Source organism: Macrobrachium rosenbergii, chromosome 3 (genome assembly GCF_040412425.1).
Source record: "Macrobrachium rosenbergii isolate ZJJX-2024 chromosome 3, ASM4041242v1, whole genome shotgun sequence".
NCBI classification, from domain to species: Eukaryota; Metazoa; Arthropoda; class Malacostraca; order Decapoda; family Palaemonidae; genus Macrobrachium; species Macrobrachium rosenbergii.
In genome coordinates this window covers 10,015,047-10,027,090 of record NC_089743.1, presented here as the reverse complement: position 1 = coordinate 10,027,090, position 12,044 = coordinate 10,015,047, and the positions used below count along the sequence as shown (strand labels likewise).

The following is a 12,044-nucleotide window of genomic DNA, read 5'->3' as shown; positions in this document are numbered from 1 at the left end:
GAAAGTCTTTCAACCTCTCCCACAACCTGTCCCACCCCTCAAGCCAGGCAACCGCCTGAACTTTAGCAGAGCGGTACATCTAGTGGGGAATGAAAAGGACATAAAAAACTGGTCAAGAGAATGCCTTCCATGTCAGATGTCAAAAATAACAAGGCACATAGAGAGTGGAATGGGAGAGTTCCACACAACACACCGCCGCCTCGCCCACATCCACGTCAACATAGTGGGACCTGTAACCCCCCCTGAGGGGTAAAAATACCTGTTCACCATCATAGACAGAAATACTAGGTGGCCTGAAGCAATACTGATACGGCAGCAGATGGCGGAGAGTTGTGTGAAAGCTCTCATCGGATGGGTCAGCAGACACAGAGTCCCGCAGGTCATCGCGAGTGACAGGAGCAAACTTCACGTCCACCTTATGGAATGCCTTCACAGATAGTTTGGGGACAAAAATAATACACATGATGGCCTACAACCCAGAGGCTAACAGCATCATCAAAAGGCTACACCGATCGTTAAAAGCATCATTCACCACTGGATGTCAGGGCAGGAGTTGGAGAAAGGAGTTACCTTGGGTCTTACTGGGCCAGAGAATGTCACCACACACCGCATTAAATGCATCTCCAGCAGAAGCCCTGTATGGACAATCATTAACATCGCCAGCAGACATCTTTCAACATCCTACAAGCCCAACATCCCCATCTGACACCCGCAAAGCATTAGAACAAATAATGCCAGCTAAGACGACTTACCACATGGCAAGAAAAGTGTATGTCCCCAACAAACTCCAGAATGCAAAATATGCTTTCATACGGGTAGACGTACACAGCATCCCCTCTTCCCCAGCCTACTCGGGACCATACCACGTCATCTGGAGAAGACACAAAGCCTACCATGTGACAGTGGACAGCAGAACTACCTGGGTCTCCATCAACTGCATAAAGCCAGCATACCTCCCAGACACCAACCTACAACCATATGCCTCTCCAAGGGATGGAGTCCTGTAGGGTCCCACACGGACCCAAACATCGTCCATTTTTACTGGCCGGCTAATCTTACAACAAGCATCTCTGCTTGCCAAGCACATGCATACAAGAAACACACCTTATGTCACGCATCCATTGTACATATATAATCATTTATATTTCCATTATGTTAAATGTATCATTCGTAGCACAAGCAATGTTAAATGTATCAATCTTAGCACAAGTATTACAATGTCAGCATTCCAGTTGTATGTATCATAACTTCATTATTGTCTTACATATTGATTTATGTACATCTTCCCATCCTCCCACAAACACAGGTGATTGTACTCTGACCCGTTTTGTTCGCCTCATGTCAGGCACTACATTTCCGCTTGGAAGAGCTATATTGACCTGTCTGCTTGTTGTTTGAATAAATTAGTAAATTGTAGATGCAGCCTCTTACTCACACCTTTGCTACAACATCAACTTCAAATAATAAAGAAATCACGACTATCAAGTCCTAGGTATCGAGCTTCCCACTTAAACAACAGGTAACACCCTAGTAACTATTGTACATTGTTTTGCAGAATACTGATGTGGAAACAAAGCCTGATGATTAGGAATTGGAAGTCAAAACAAAGATATGAAAGACAGGTGACCTGACAATGTGGTACCTATAGAAGCACTACACTACATTGGTTATGATGGAAATGTTCAGTTTCTTGTTCACTATGATATTTTCACTCAAAGTGAAAAGCAAATTGAAATTATCTGTGAATGACGTATGTGCCAAATTAGTATTGATGGAATTCTGTTGGGTGAATTTCTAGTAAATATAGAAAATTTTTCAGGATTACTTACATTTTTCCTAAACAAACAAACCTGAAAGCTTTTATATTGAGTACATTTGGCAAAAGCTGGTCTAGTCGTTGCAACTTGGTAACGAAAGTTGCTCACTTGCAGCTGTGAATGGGGAAGTGGGGTAACTCGCCCAATCACTTAATGCATGATAAGACTTAGTGGAGACACTCCTAAGGCAGGAGGAATTGTCACATTTCTGATCAAGTAAGTGAACAAGAAAAGGATGACTCCTGTAACCCACATCATAGCACGTGCAAAGTCAAGGGAGACAGGGCCCTCCGTAAGAAGGGAAAACCAGCTCTAAAGGTAACATAATATCATGAAAATCCAATTACCTATCCTGAAGACCAATGATAGGAAACTGTACGACTTCATGAGCCGTCACCCTAGGTACAGTCAGCATTTTTAACAAAAAGATGACCGTTTAATAAATTCATAAAGCCAGATCAAGACTGTTCTTAGACATTACTTTCCTGTGCCTTCCTGTAAATTACTGAAAAACAGTTAGCAACACCCCAGGTTTAAAGTGTCAAGCCCTGCACAGGCAGCACCATAAAACTTGCACTGGACACAACAGCATCTCACCTTAATTATTATCTACAAAGTCTCGCTTAAAGGGAGATGATCAAGGTAGGGGATCAAGAATGACTCTAATCTCTTTGTTAAAAACTGATGGGTTCTGAACTTTTGCCACAAACTAAGGAACCAACAAACACAAGAGGAAACCCCAACCTTCCAAGTGGTGCACTGTGTAGGGAGAGATCGTGCAATCTGCCTACTCTTTCCACATACTTTTTCAGGACATTGTAAGACTCCCAGGTGAGACTAAAAAGAACAAGACTTACATCCCATTCCAGAGGCCAAAGTTCAAGAGGCAGGCAAGAATGCATGAAGACCCTCAAGAGCATGGAGACCTTCAGCGAGGCAGAGATCTGGGCCCGTATGGTGAAAGACCTGAGAAAGGGATGCATGGTGGCCTTCAATCACTGATTTATAGAGGAGCTCATAAAGGCAGAGTTAGACCAGAAACTCCATATCTGCCAAACAGTGTCTCCTACTCCTACTGGATAGACCTACTCCTACTGGATAGACCCTGTTGACAACACCAACCACAGAAAATGGCCCACTTTGCCTGGTACACCTTACACAGATCTCCTATACCAGACCTCTCTCATACAACCCTGAGAGAAAAGCCTCTCCCATACAGAAGATGCTGGATAACCTCCAGCCATGAAGTGCATGCTACTGCATAGAATGACATTACCTGATCAGGTGAGGGTGGTGAAACACTATGGGTCACAGGTAGCTCTCTCAGTGCCTTGACAAGAAGGGACAGCAGATCTGGACACCAATCAACCTGCAACCAGCAAGGAATCATCAAGTGCATTCCCAGATCAGGAGTGACCAACATTCAGTTAATCAGTCAGCAGATCATACAGGGCAGTGGGAATACTTAAGCATCAAGGTTATCCCAGGGGTGCTGGGAGGTGCCTTGTATATCAATCCAAACGTCCAGCACTGGTATGCAAAGCACCAGGAGCTTCCTGTTTAGCTTTGTGCCAAACTGGAGTTCCCCAAACCTAAAAAACCCAGCTACATGCAAGTGCTGAGACCATTCTCTCCTCACAACCAGCCCTGTGACTGAGCTGGTCAGCTAATGCATTCTGATGGCCTGGGGTGTATTTTATGTATTTAACTGCTAGCTCAACGGCATGGTGAGCTGCCCACCCACTCATACCCATGCTTGCCAACAGGTAAAGGGGGGAAGAGATCATCTACCTCGCTGACTTGTTGATATGACACCACAGTCATGTTGACACTCATCAACACTAATGAGTGTCTCAGCTGATTCCAGAATGCTTGCTGCGCTGACATTGTTGAATCCATTTTGAGACATGATGTGCAGGTGAGAAACCTCTTCATTCCACACTCCAAGACAAACAAGCAGCTCATGTATGCAGCCCACCCTATCGTTGATACATATGAGAACAAGAGCAGGTTCCTCTCATCTGGCTACCAAGAGATCTTCCTACATCTCTGCCAGGCAGGAATCACATTTAAATCTCCCTGAGTTTGTTGATTTAAATATCTGCTAGACAGACTCTCACCAATACTGTATCAATCAACATACCCAGGTACTTTGTCCACTGTTTGGGTATGAGATAAAACTTCTCCATCACAATCCCCATATCATTACAAAACAAGTTGATTTCAAACTCAAAGTAACTGCATCTTGAGGATGCCAGGATCATCCAATCATCCAGAACAGTAACAGGGATTCCTAACAAATGAGCCTAAACTAATGCGAACGCATATGTAAACATTTGTGGGGCAACTGCTAGGCTGAGGCAAAGCACTTTCAACCAACTGACTGACCTGTTGCAGATGAAGCAGAGGTATTTCTGAAAGTCTGAAAGGGTGAGTATAGATTTGAAAATATGCATCCTTCAGATCAATCAAAAGCATAAATCGCTCTCTGAAGAAAGCTAACATGGAATGTAGGGTTTCCAACTGAAATGGAGTTTGAAAGATGAACTTGTTCAGAGGAGATAGACTAATGACCAGTCTCCAGTCACTCGTTGCCTTATCCACTAGGAAGAGATGGCTCTAGAAGTCTGGAGAGCAGCCAACCACAACCCCCAGTGAGTTTTTCTCCAGCTTTGTCGACACCTCTGTCAGTAGGATAGAAGATTTGGATAAGTCTGGAGAACAAGCAGAAATGAGGTCAGTCTGAGAGAGGGGGGTGAACAATGATCCTTGAAGGGGAGTCCCAAGGGATATGGGCTACCCAAGATTCTGCCTCCATTTGATGCCATGCTGTCCGATGGAAGGACATATTTCCTTGAACTCTTGGCAGCAAGAGAGGAGGATAGATATCTTTAGGCACTTCCTTATTCTTCCCAGTTGAAAAGGCTAGGAAGACTCCTGACTCCTAGAGGAAGAAGATTGCTAGTGACCTCATTGGGCTGTAGCAGAAATCTGACATCTCCCAAAGCCTGGTGTTAGTGGCACAGCCACCCCCAAAAACCTTGGCTTTAGTACCTAAATGGGTCCCAAGGGAACCTAGAATGACAGCATGATGCATAAAGGAGTTCTGGGTGTCAATTCTCCAAGTCTCTACTGCCTCTCTGACCGTAACCCACTACAAGAGAAAGGAGAAACTCATGACTGACCTGTTTAATAAAACAAGATTGCTGTAAGTCAAAACCTGTGAGCAAATGGTTACGAATACTGTCATGTAACTTCAGGACACGAGATCTGTAAGAGACAAAGATCAACATCCTCCACCAGACAACAACAACATTCTAGAGAATGCAATCCTCTTCACATGAAGCCATTCCAACCCAAGGTTACTATCAGACAGGAGACTGATGGATCCACCTGCAAAGATAAGTCTTGGCTGCCTCTGGGACTTTAAGCAACTGCTGCCATATAAATGTTAAGGAAAACAGCATAGAGGAGCAACCAAAGGGAAGGAGAGAATTCCAGGGTGAACCCCATGGGGCACTCTAAGTAAGACACCAGGTGTCCTGGTCAATTCTTGAGGCCAATGTACTCATTAATAAAATCTTGTGAAAATGCCTATCCAGCTCAGCCTGCACGTTTCACAGGCAGTGGATTATCAGGTTCAGCAAACTGAAGACAGGGCAAACCGAGTTCCTCTGCCAGAGGTGGGGGGGAGACAGTAGCTCAATTCTGCCCTGCTCAGGGGATCAAGACAAGGGCCTGGAATGGCCCAAGGCACTTGGTCACAAATGGAAGACAACAAAGAAGAATGCAGACAATCACCTTTAATGCACTACATGAGGAAAGCCAGCCTGGCTAACTCCACAACCCAAATGAAGCAAGCAGAAGAACAATCCCTTTCCTGTGTACACTAGCACATAGTGTTGTACCAACCACGAAAGCACCAGGCTGTGCACGCTCTGACCCACTCAAGCTGGCCAAGTTGGTGCTATGCACACGAATACAGCCATACCCAAGATCGTAACGGATGGGACATGGTAGCCCAGGGGCTACAAAGGTCAGGGGTCTGGGGTAATGCAAGCTCATCCCTACATGGTCCCGATGAAACATCAGCATGGGAAAAGTCAAGTCAGTCCTCCTGAGAACCATACACATGCACAAAGGAATCTGTGCATAAGGAGAACCATGCAACAGAAATCATGGACAAACTGACTTGTGAACCAAACTTCCCACAATCACCTACCCTTGTGAAAGTCTACTAAGACTGCCATCGTTCTTAATGGGGCATGGCAGCCAGAATACCTCTTAGCCTTCTCGCTGAGGGATGCTTTCCAGGCCTTCTTTCTATGCATCCTTCAAACTGATGATGAGATAAGTGGTGTGCAGGAGGAGGGGGGGGAAAGGAGGAAGATGAATCATGGCAGCACCTTCTCGACCTCCCCAGAACATGTCTCTACATCCTCTTCCACATCTGCTGAAACAATAGTCAAGGCAGCCATCCCTAAAGGAAAAGGAGCAGGAACATAACAAGCAGCAGAATTTTCACATGCATGATGTTAAGGGGAAGTGAAAGTCGAAGCAATGAGGTCCATGAACACTGCCCTGTGTTTAATGGTAAACAGGGAAGGCCTTCCTGGAATAACAAAAGAAGGCCACAATGCTCTCAATCACTTCTCTATTTTCTTGTTCTCTCAAGGAATAGAACTAGCAGAGTCTAGGAGGGGGTGGACTGGATCTCTTGACACAGCACCATGCATTATCAGTGCCTAGTCAGTGTATACCCTCCAAGGACTGCACTGAGGTAGCAGTATTTAGCAGTATGGGTAGACACTATCCCAAAGGAAGTAACAAGGATTGGAGTGGGGGGTATTGCCCTTAGAACACACAGATGGAATCTTCTTCAGTCTCTACATTCTTAAACCTTATTTCTCCTAGTGGGAAGACAATCAAGAAATGCAAGCTTCAACACCCAGACCCATTATCACTAAAGATATTCCACATAAAACACGAGAGTTTACATTCTTTTAAGAACACAGTAGGATTCTACATAGAAATGTCACCATTTTGGTATTTGTCCTTCTCAAAGCTCATTGCTGAATGTGTAATACATCAAGAAAAATGGGGCTTAAGATAAAACTAAATGGAACAGAATTCGTGAGGACAGAATATGGAAATAGGGATGAAATAACACTAGATAAAGGGTTCACAAACTAAGGTCCTTAAAATATTTAGAAATTTAGTAATGGCAACCAAAACAGGCTCTCTTCAGCTGGAATTCAATGAAAGTCTACAAAATGGAAATCAAATAATAGGCAGGCAGTTAAATGTGAACATCAGATCATACACTAGTATGATCAATACTATAGTACTGCTATACAGACATGAACCATAGTATGACAAGGGAACTGTATTTACAGGATTCTGTCCATTCGAGAATAAAGCTTTAAGAAAAATATTAAGAGTCAGATGACCGGATGGAGTGAGAAAAGATGCTGTAGGAGATGGACAGATGTTCTATCTGTTGATGAGGTGATACTCAAAGGGAGACACAGCAGACAAGTAATTTAGATCACCCCTGGGGAAAATAGTATGTGAAGAATTAGTCAAATTCCTGCAGACACCAATAGAGTTAGGAGATTCAGACATACTTGGGCGAGAACTACAAAACAGAAGGCTGGATATTAGACTTACTTGGATAAAAAGTGTGTAACAGAAGACTAGAGATCAAACATACTTGGGTGAAAACTGTGAAACCCTTTGGATTGCTTGTCAATGGGGGCAACAAAAATCCCAAATACAGTATAATAAAAGAGCTGCTATACTTGGAATTATATTAACTTAAAAGAGCATACCCAGCTTCCACAACAAACAGCCAAGACCATGATGTAATCCCTTTAAAGTACCCTACTATTGTTTAATTCTAAACTTGAAATGCACAGCGACTTTAGAGTTTTAATTTCCAAATTACCAATTTTCAATGAATATGGTAATGAGACAGGAGGGAACTTTTCTCAGAGGGACTTCAGTGAAACAAACTTTGTCTACTTTCATGTTCATAATAGACATCACTCAAAAAAACTGCAAAACTGCAAGACTGAGAATAGGTTTCCACAGAGGGCTAAACAAGGAAAGGAAGATGACTTATGAAGAGCAAATCCATCAGTGGTTACTGATAAAAGGCAGGCAAATGAGAAGGGTTTGTTCAAACCTATGAGGGACGTTACAACAAAAACAGTTTAGAAGGAAATCATACACAGGGACATTGGCTAACAGGATCTTTTGACAGACTAAGCCATAAACCTTAAGAACTTATGACAGACTATGCCAAAAACCTTAAGAGATGTTAAAAATAATGACAAATGATTCTCCATAATTTCTTTAACAGAATGACCAAATATGAGAGAGGTAATTTAAATCAATAGCTGATCTGATCATTAACAAAATCCTTACAGATATTGTTACATAGGTACTAGAAAGTTGAAACTTTAAAGTGTTTTAAAATATGGGCTTTGAATAGCATTTCAAAAACAGCAGAAAAATAAGTGGAGTTTTATAGTTGTCAACATTTTTGCAGCATGGTGTAAAAGTCCCCCTACTGTGAAGGATATGTACCAGTGATTACCATGAGATACAAGTACCTAGAACATGCAAAACTGCCATGAAGCAATCATAGGATCAAGAAATAAAATTGTACGCTATGTTTGCCACACTTACTGTGTCCCAGATCTGAAGTTTGATCTGTTTGTTATCAATTGTGATCATACGAGCACCAAACTCTACACCAATGGTCAAGTCATGGACCGGCTGGAAGCGCTTGTCTGTAAATTGCAGTAAGAGGCATGATTTGCCCACACCTGAAACAAGAAATTTAATACTGAAAATTAATTCATTCACTTTAAACACCAAATAAAACATGAGAAAGTAATTAAAATTTAATATTGCATGTATACCACAGGCAATACTAAAAGGTCCCACAACTGTAATAAAAAAACAGTCAATCCTTCATTTTACATGGAAAATCACATAAAAGAAAATGATGATCTCTAATCCTCTCAACATGAATTCCAATAAACAAAGATAAAATCTAGGAAATACAAGTGAAAATTAAGATGAACTTGCCTGTACTGGAATATTTCTGCCATGAAGACATGCAGTTATTACATACCTCTCATATGACAAGGTTAAAACAATTAAAACTCTGCAGCCACCTTTCCTTAATTACTAAACCCAGTCTTAAACTGACAAATAACAAATCTGACAAATAATAAATAAGTAAAATTAATACAGTAATAGTAAGATGGGCTAAAAACTCTTGAAATTTTTTCCTCTTTTAAGGTCTTAATTTCAGCTACCATAAAAAACAATAAATACATACACAAAGTAATATTAGCTGAAATTACTGGAGACACTACACAAAAATTTGGTGGACAGATTATAAAGCACAGTACTAAACCCTTTATTCCTTTGCTGCTGTTTTATTAACCATGCTTGGAAATATTAATTTTAGAAGTAATTCATATTTTTCTTGGTATATTATACAAACCAGAGTCTTTCATGTTGAGTATTCCTCAGTATCAGATGCTGAATGGATTATTTCACCGGGTGACACGGGCCCCTCCCCAGAAATAGATTTTTCCTTTGTCAAAATCCTTTTTTACACTTGTTAACAATGTAGCAAATTGATGGTTAAAGGGGGTTGAGTGGGGGAATACTCCACTAATCTGCCATCACAAAGTATTTATTCCTTCAGCATCAGGGACAAAGTAGGGTGGCTGAGGTGGGAAATACGCTAAAAGGCTCTGGTTTGTTCACCAAGTAAATATATAAATTGCTTTTAAAATAGCTGTTAGTTCCTACAGAAACACAAACCATTCCCTTTTATGCAGGAGACTCACTCCTTAGGTGGGAGGTCATCTGTCAACTGACTGGAAGTTGAAATGCACCCAAAATGTCACAATCCCATCAGTCTGTCATAGGGATGCCAGAGCAGTAGGGCCCTGAGCCTGCATGAGTGTCCAGTGTGTCACTCAAGTAAGGAAATCTACAGAAAACCATTTGCAACCCCTTTAAGGATTACACAAGTCAGTGGCAGTTATATCTAACTAGTATGACTGATAGATTCAGAACATAGCTCTACTGCTGCTGCCTTGTTAAGGGGAAGAGTGGCAAGTCGCATCTTAAGGAAGCTTTAAAACTGGAGGATTGATTAGGTGGCTTACCTGTATTGTGGCCCGAACCAACAGGTACTCAGCCAAAAGCTGCTATTCCATATGGGAAGAGAGAAGGAAGAGACTGCCTTGGGAAATTCGTCCTCAAACTTATGCTGAACCAGGCTGTCAGGCAAGATACTTTTCTGTCCAAACAGAGCTGGGTGACTAATCAAACCGCCGAGCATCCACCACAGGTCCCAAGGAGATGTCAAAGAACTTGTAAGCAATGTCTCTCAGCTACAATGGGATGAAGGTGTCTGACATTTCCAGAACCCTACCCTCATTACCTGAAAAACTTTCAGTTCTTCCAAAAAGAAAGGAAGGGCCCAAATCCCTGACTTCATGAGTTCTTGCCTGAATTAGATGATTGTCTTACTACCTTGTGGAGTTGTAAGTGCATTTGATTGCTTCACAAACCCTCAAGAGAAAGTGTTATCCAATGCACCTCCCTCTTATGCTTGCACCTCCCTCTTATGCTTATGAGTACTCACAAAAGTCAACTGGCACTCTGCCCAACTAAATGAGTCTTTTTAAGAGAGTAACTTAAGGCTTACTTCTGAGTCGCCACCAACAAAGTCGCAGAGGGAGAGAACTCTAATATCTGTCATTAAAAGACCAAAAGGCTCTGAATTTTTGCAACAAAGTCAGGAACAAGTGAGAATGAGGATACTCAACCTTTCAAAATGTAACTCCCTGATATGCTTCACTGGGGCTAAGACTAGCAGGAAGACAAACTTGAGAATGAGCTCCCGGTCTTAAGCTTCCCCCATGGGTTCATATGCCACCTGGATTAAGCTGCAAAGAATGAAAGTTAGGAGGGTGAAGTTCAGGATGATAAAAAGTCTGCTCATAGCTCCTCATAACTACAGTATACTGATAGAGATCCTCACCCTTCAGACTAAACATCTGGCTCAAGGTTGAGCAACAGCCTTTCACCAATGAGACTGATAGGAACTCGTATATGGAGATTTTGCATAGGAACAGGTGCGGTAGCCAGACATCCCAAATGCAGTCCTGCAAGAAATGGCTCTTTCTTGCACAATCTGTTGGATAACCTTCACATGTGTCAGTGGAGGGACTGAACCTTCTAGTAGTACCTTGAATGTGTGACTGCTGAAGAAGAGTGAGCCATGGTGGAATCTCTGTTCCTCAACCAAGAGGGTCAGCAGACTGGGAAACCAGTCCTCATGTGGCCAATGGAACCACTAAAGTTATCACCTGACAAATCACACTGAACAGAGGAAAACCATATTTGTCTAGATTGTCCCAAGGGTGTCTTCCATTATCACCCAGGGATACAGAACAGGAAGGCAGAACAGCACACTGGTTGATTTCTCATTAGCCATATAGCAACCAGGTTGATCACCAGTCTTCCCAAAATCTCAAACAGCCTTCCCATGACATGAAAGTGTAGGGGCCTGACATTTGGCTGACAGCTCAATGGCATGGTAAACCACCCACTAGTGCATCTGCCTTCCCAACTGATACAGGAAAAGGATAAAGATTCCCTCCCTTGCTTGTTGAAAAATACAGTAGTTGCTCATGAACACTACCTAGTGACCCATCAGACAGTCCTGGAAACTTTGAAAGAGTAGCAATATTGCTCATTCCAGAGTGTTGATGAGCAAATGAGATTTGTCCTTTACCCACACACCCAATACAAATGAACCATTCAGGTGTGCCCCAACAGTCCTTCAGTGCATATGCATATGGGAGGAAGGATCACCTGCTTCTTAACAACGCTGCTTCAGCTGCCAATGAAGCAAATGTTGATACAGTCACCCATGCAGAAAAAGCTTCTCCAGAGACAACAAGTGGCTGAGAATGACTTGTCAGGAAGAGATGGTAGTTCCTGTCAAGACGAACTGCACTGTCACCTCCACAAGTTTTCTCTCACCGAGTCAGAGGGAAAGATCCTTGCCGCTGCTGTGTCTACGGCACAGCCGGTACTTTGCCTGCTACTTGGATATAAGATTTGACTTCTCCTAGTTTATCACAATTTGTTATGTTTGTGACAAGGTGATAGAAGGTGTTCTTT

General features: G+C 42.4%; 1 protein-coding gene across 1 annotated transcript in view; it reads right to left on the bottom strand.

Moving 5' to 3' along the window:
- Rab2 (RAS oncogene family member Rab2) overlaps positions 1 to 12,044 on the bottom strand; it is a 49,240-nt gene that overhangs the window by 14,685 nt on the left and 22,511 nt on the right. Inside the window, exon 2 of the mRNA XM_067127331.1 lies at positions 8,511 to 8,650. Within this exon, the coding sequence (XP_066983432.1) occupies positions 8,511 to 8,650 (140 nt within the window). The remainder of the gene's footprint in view (positions 1 to 8,510; positions 8,651 to 12,044) is intronic.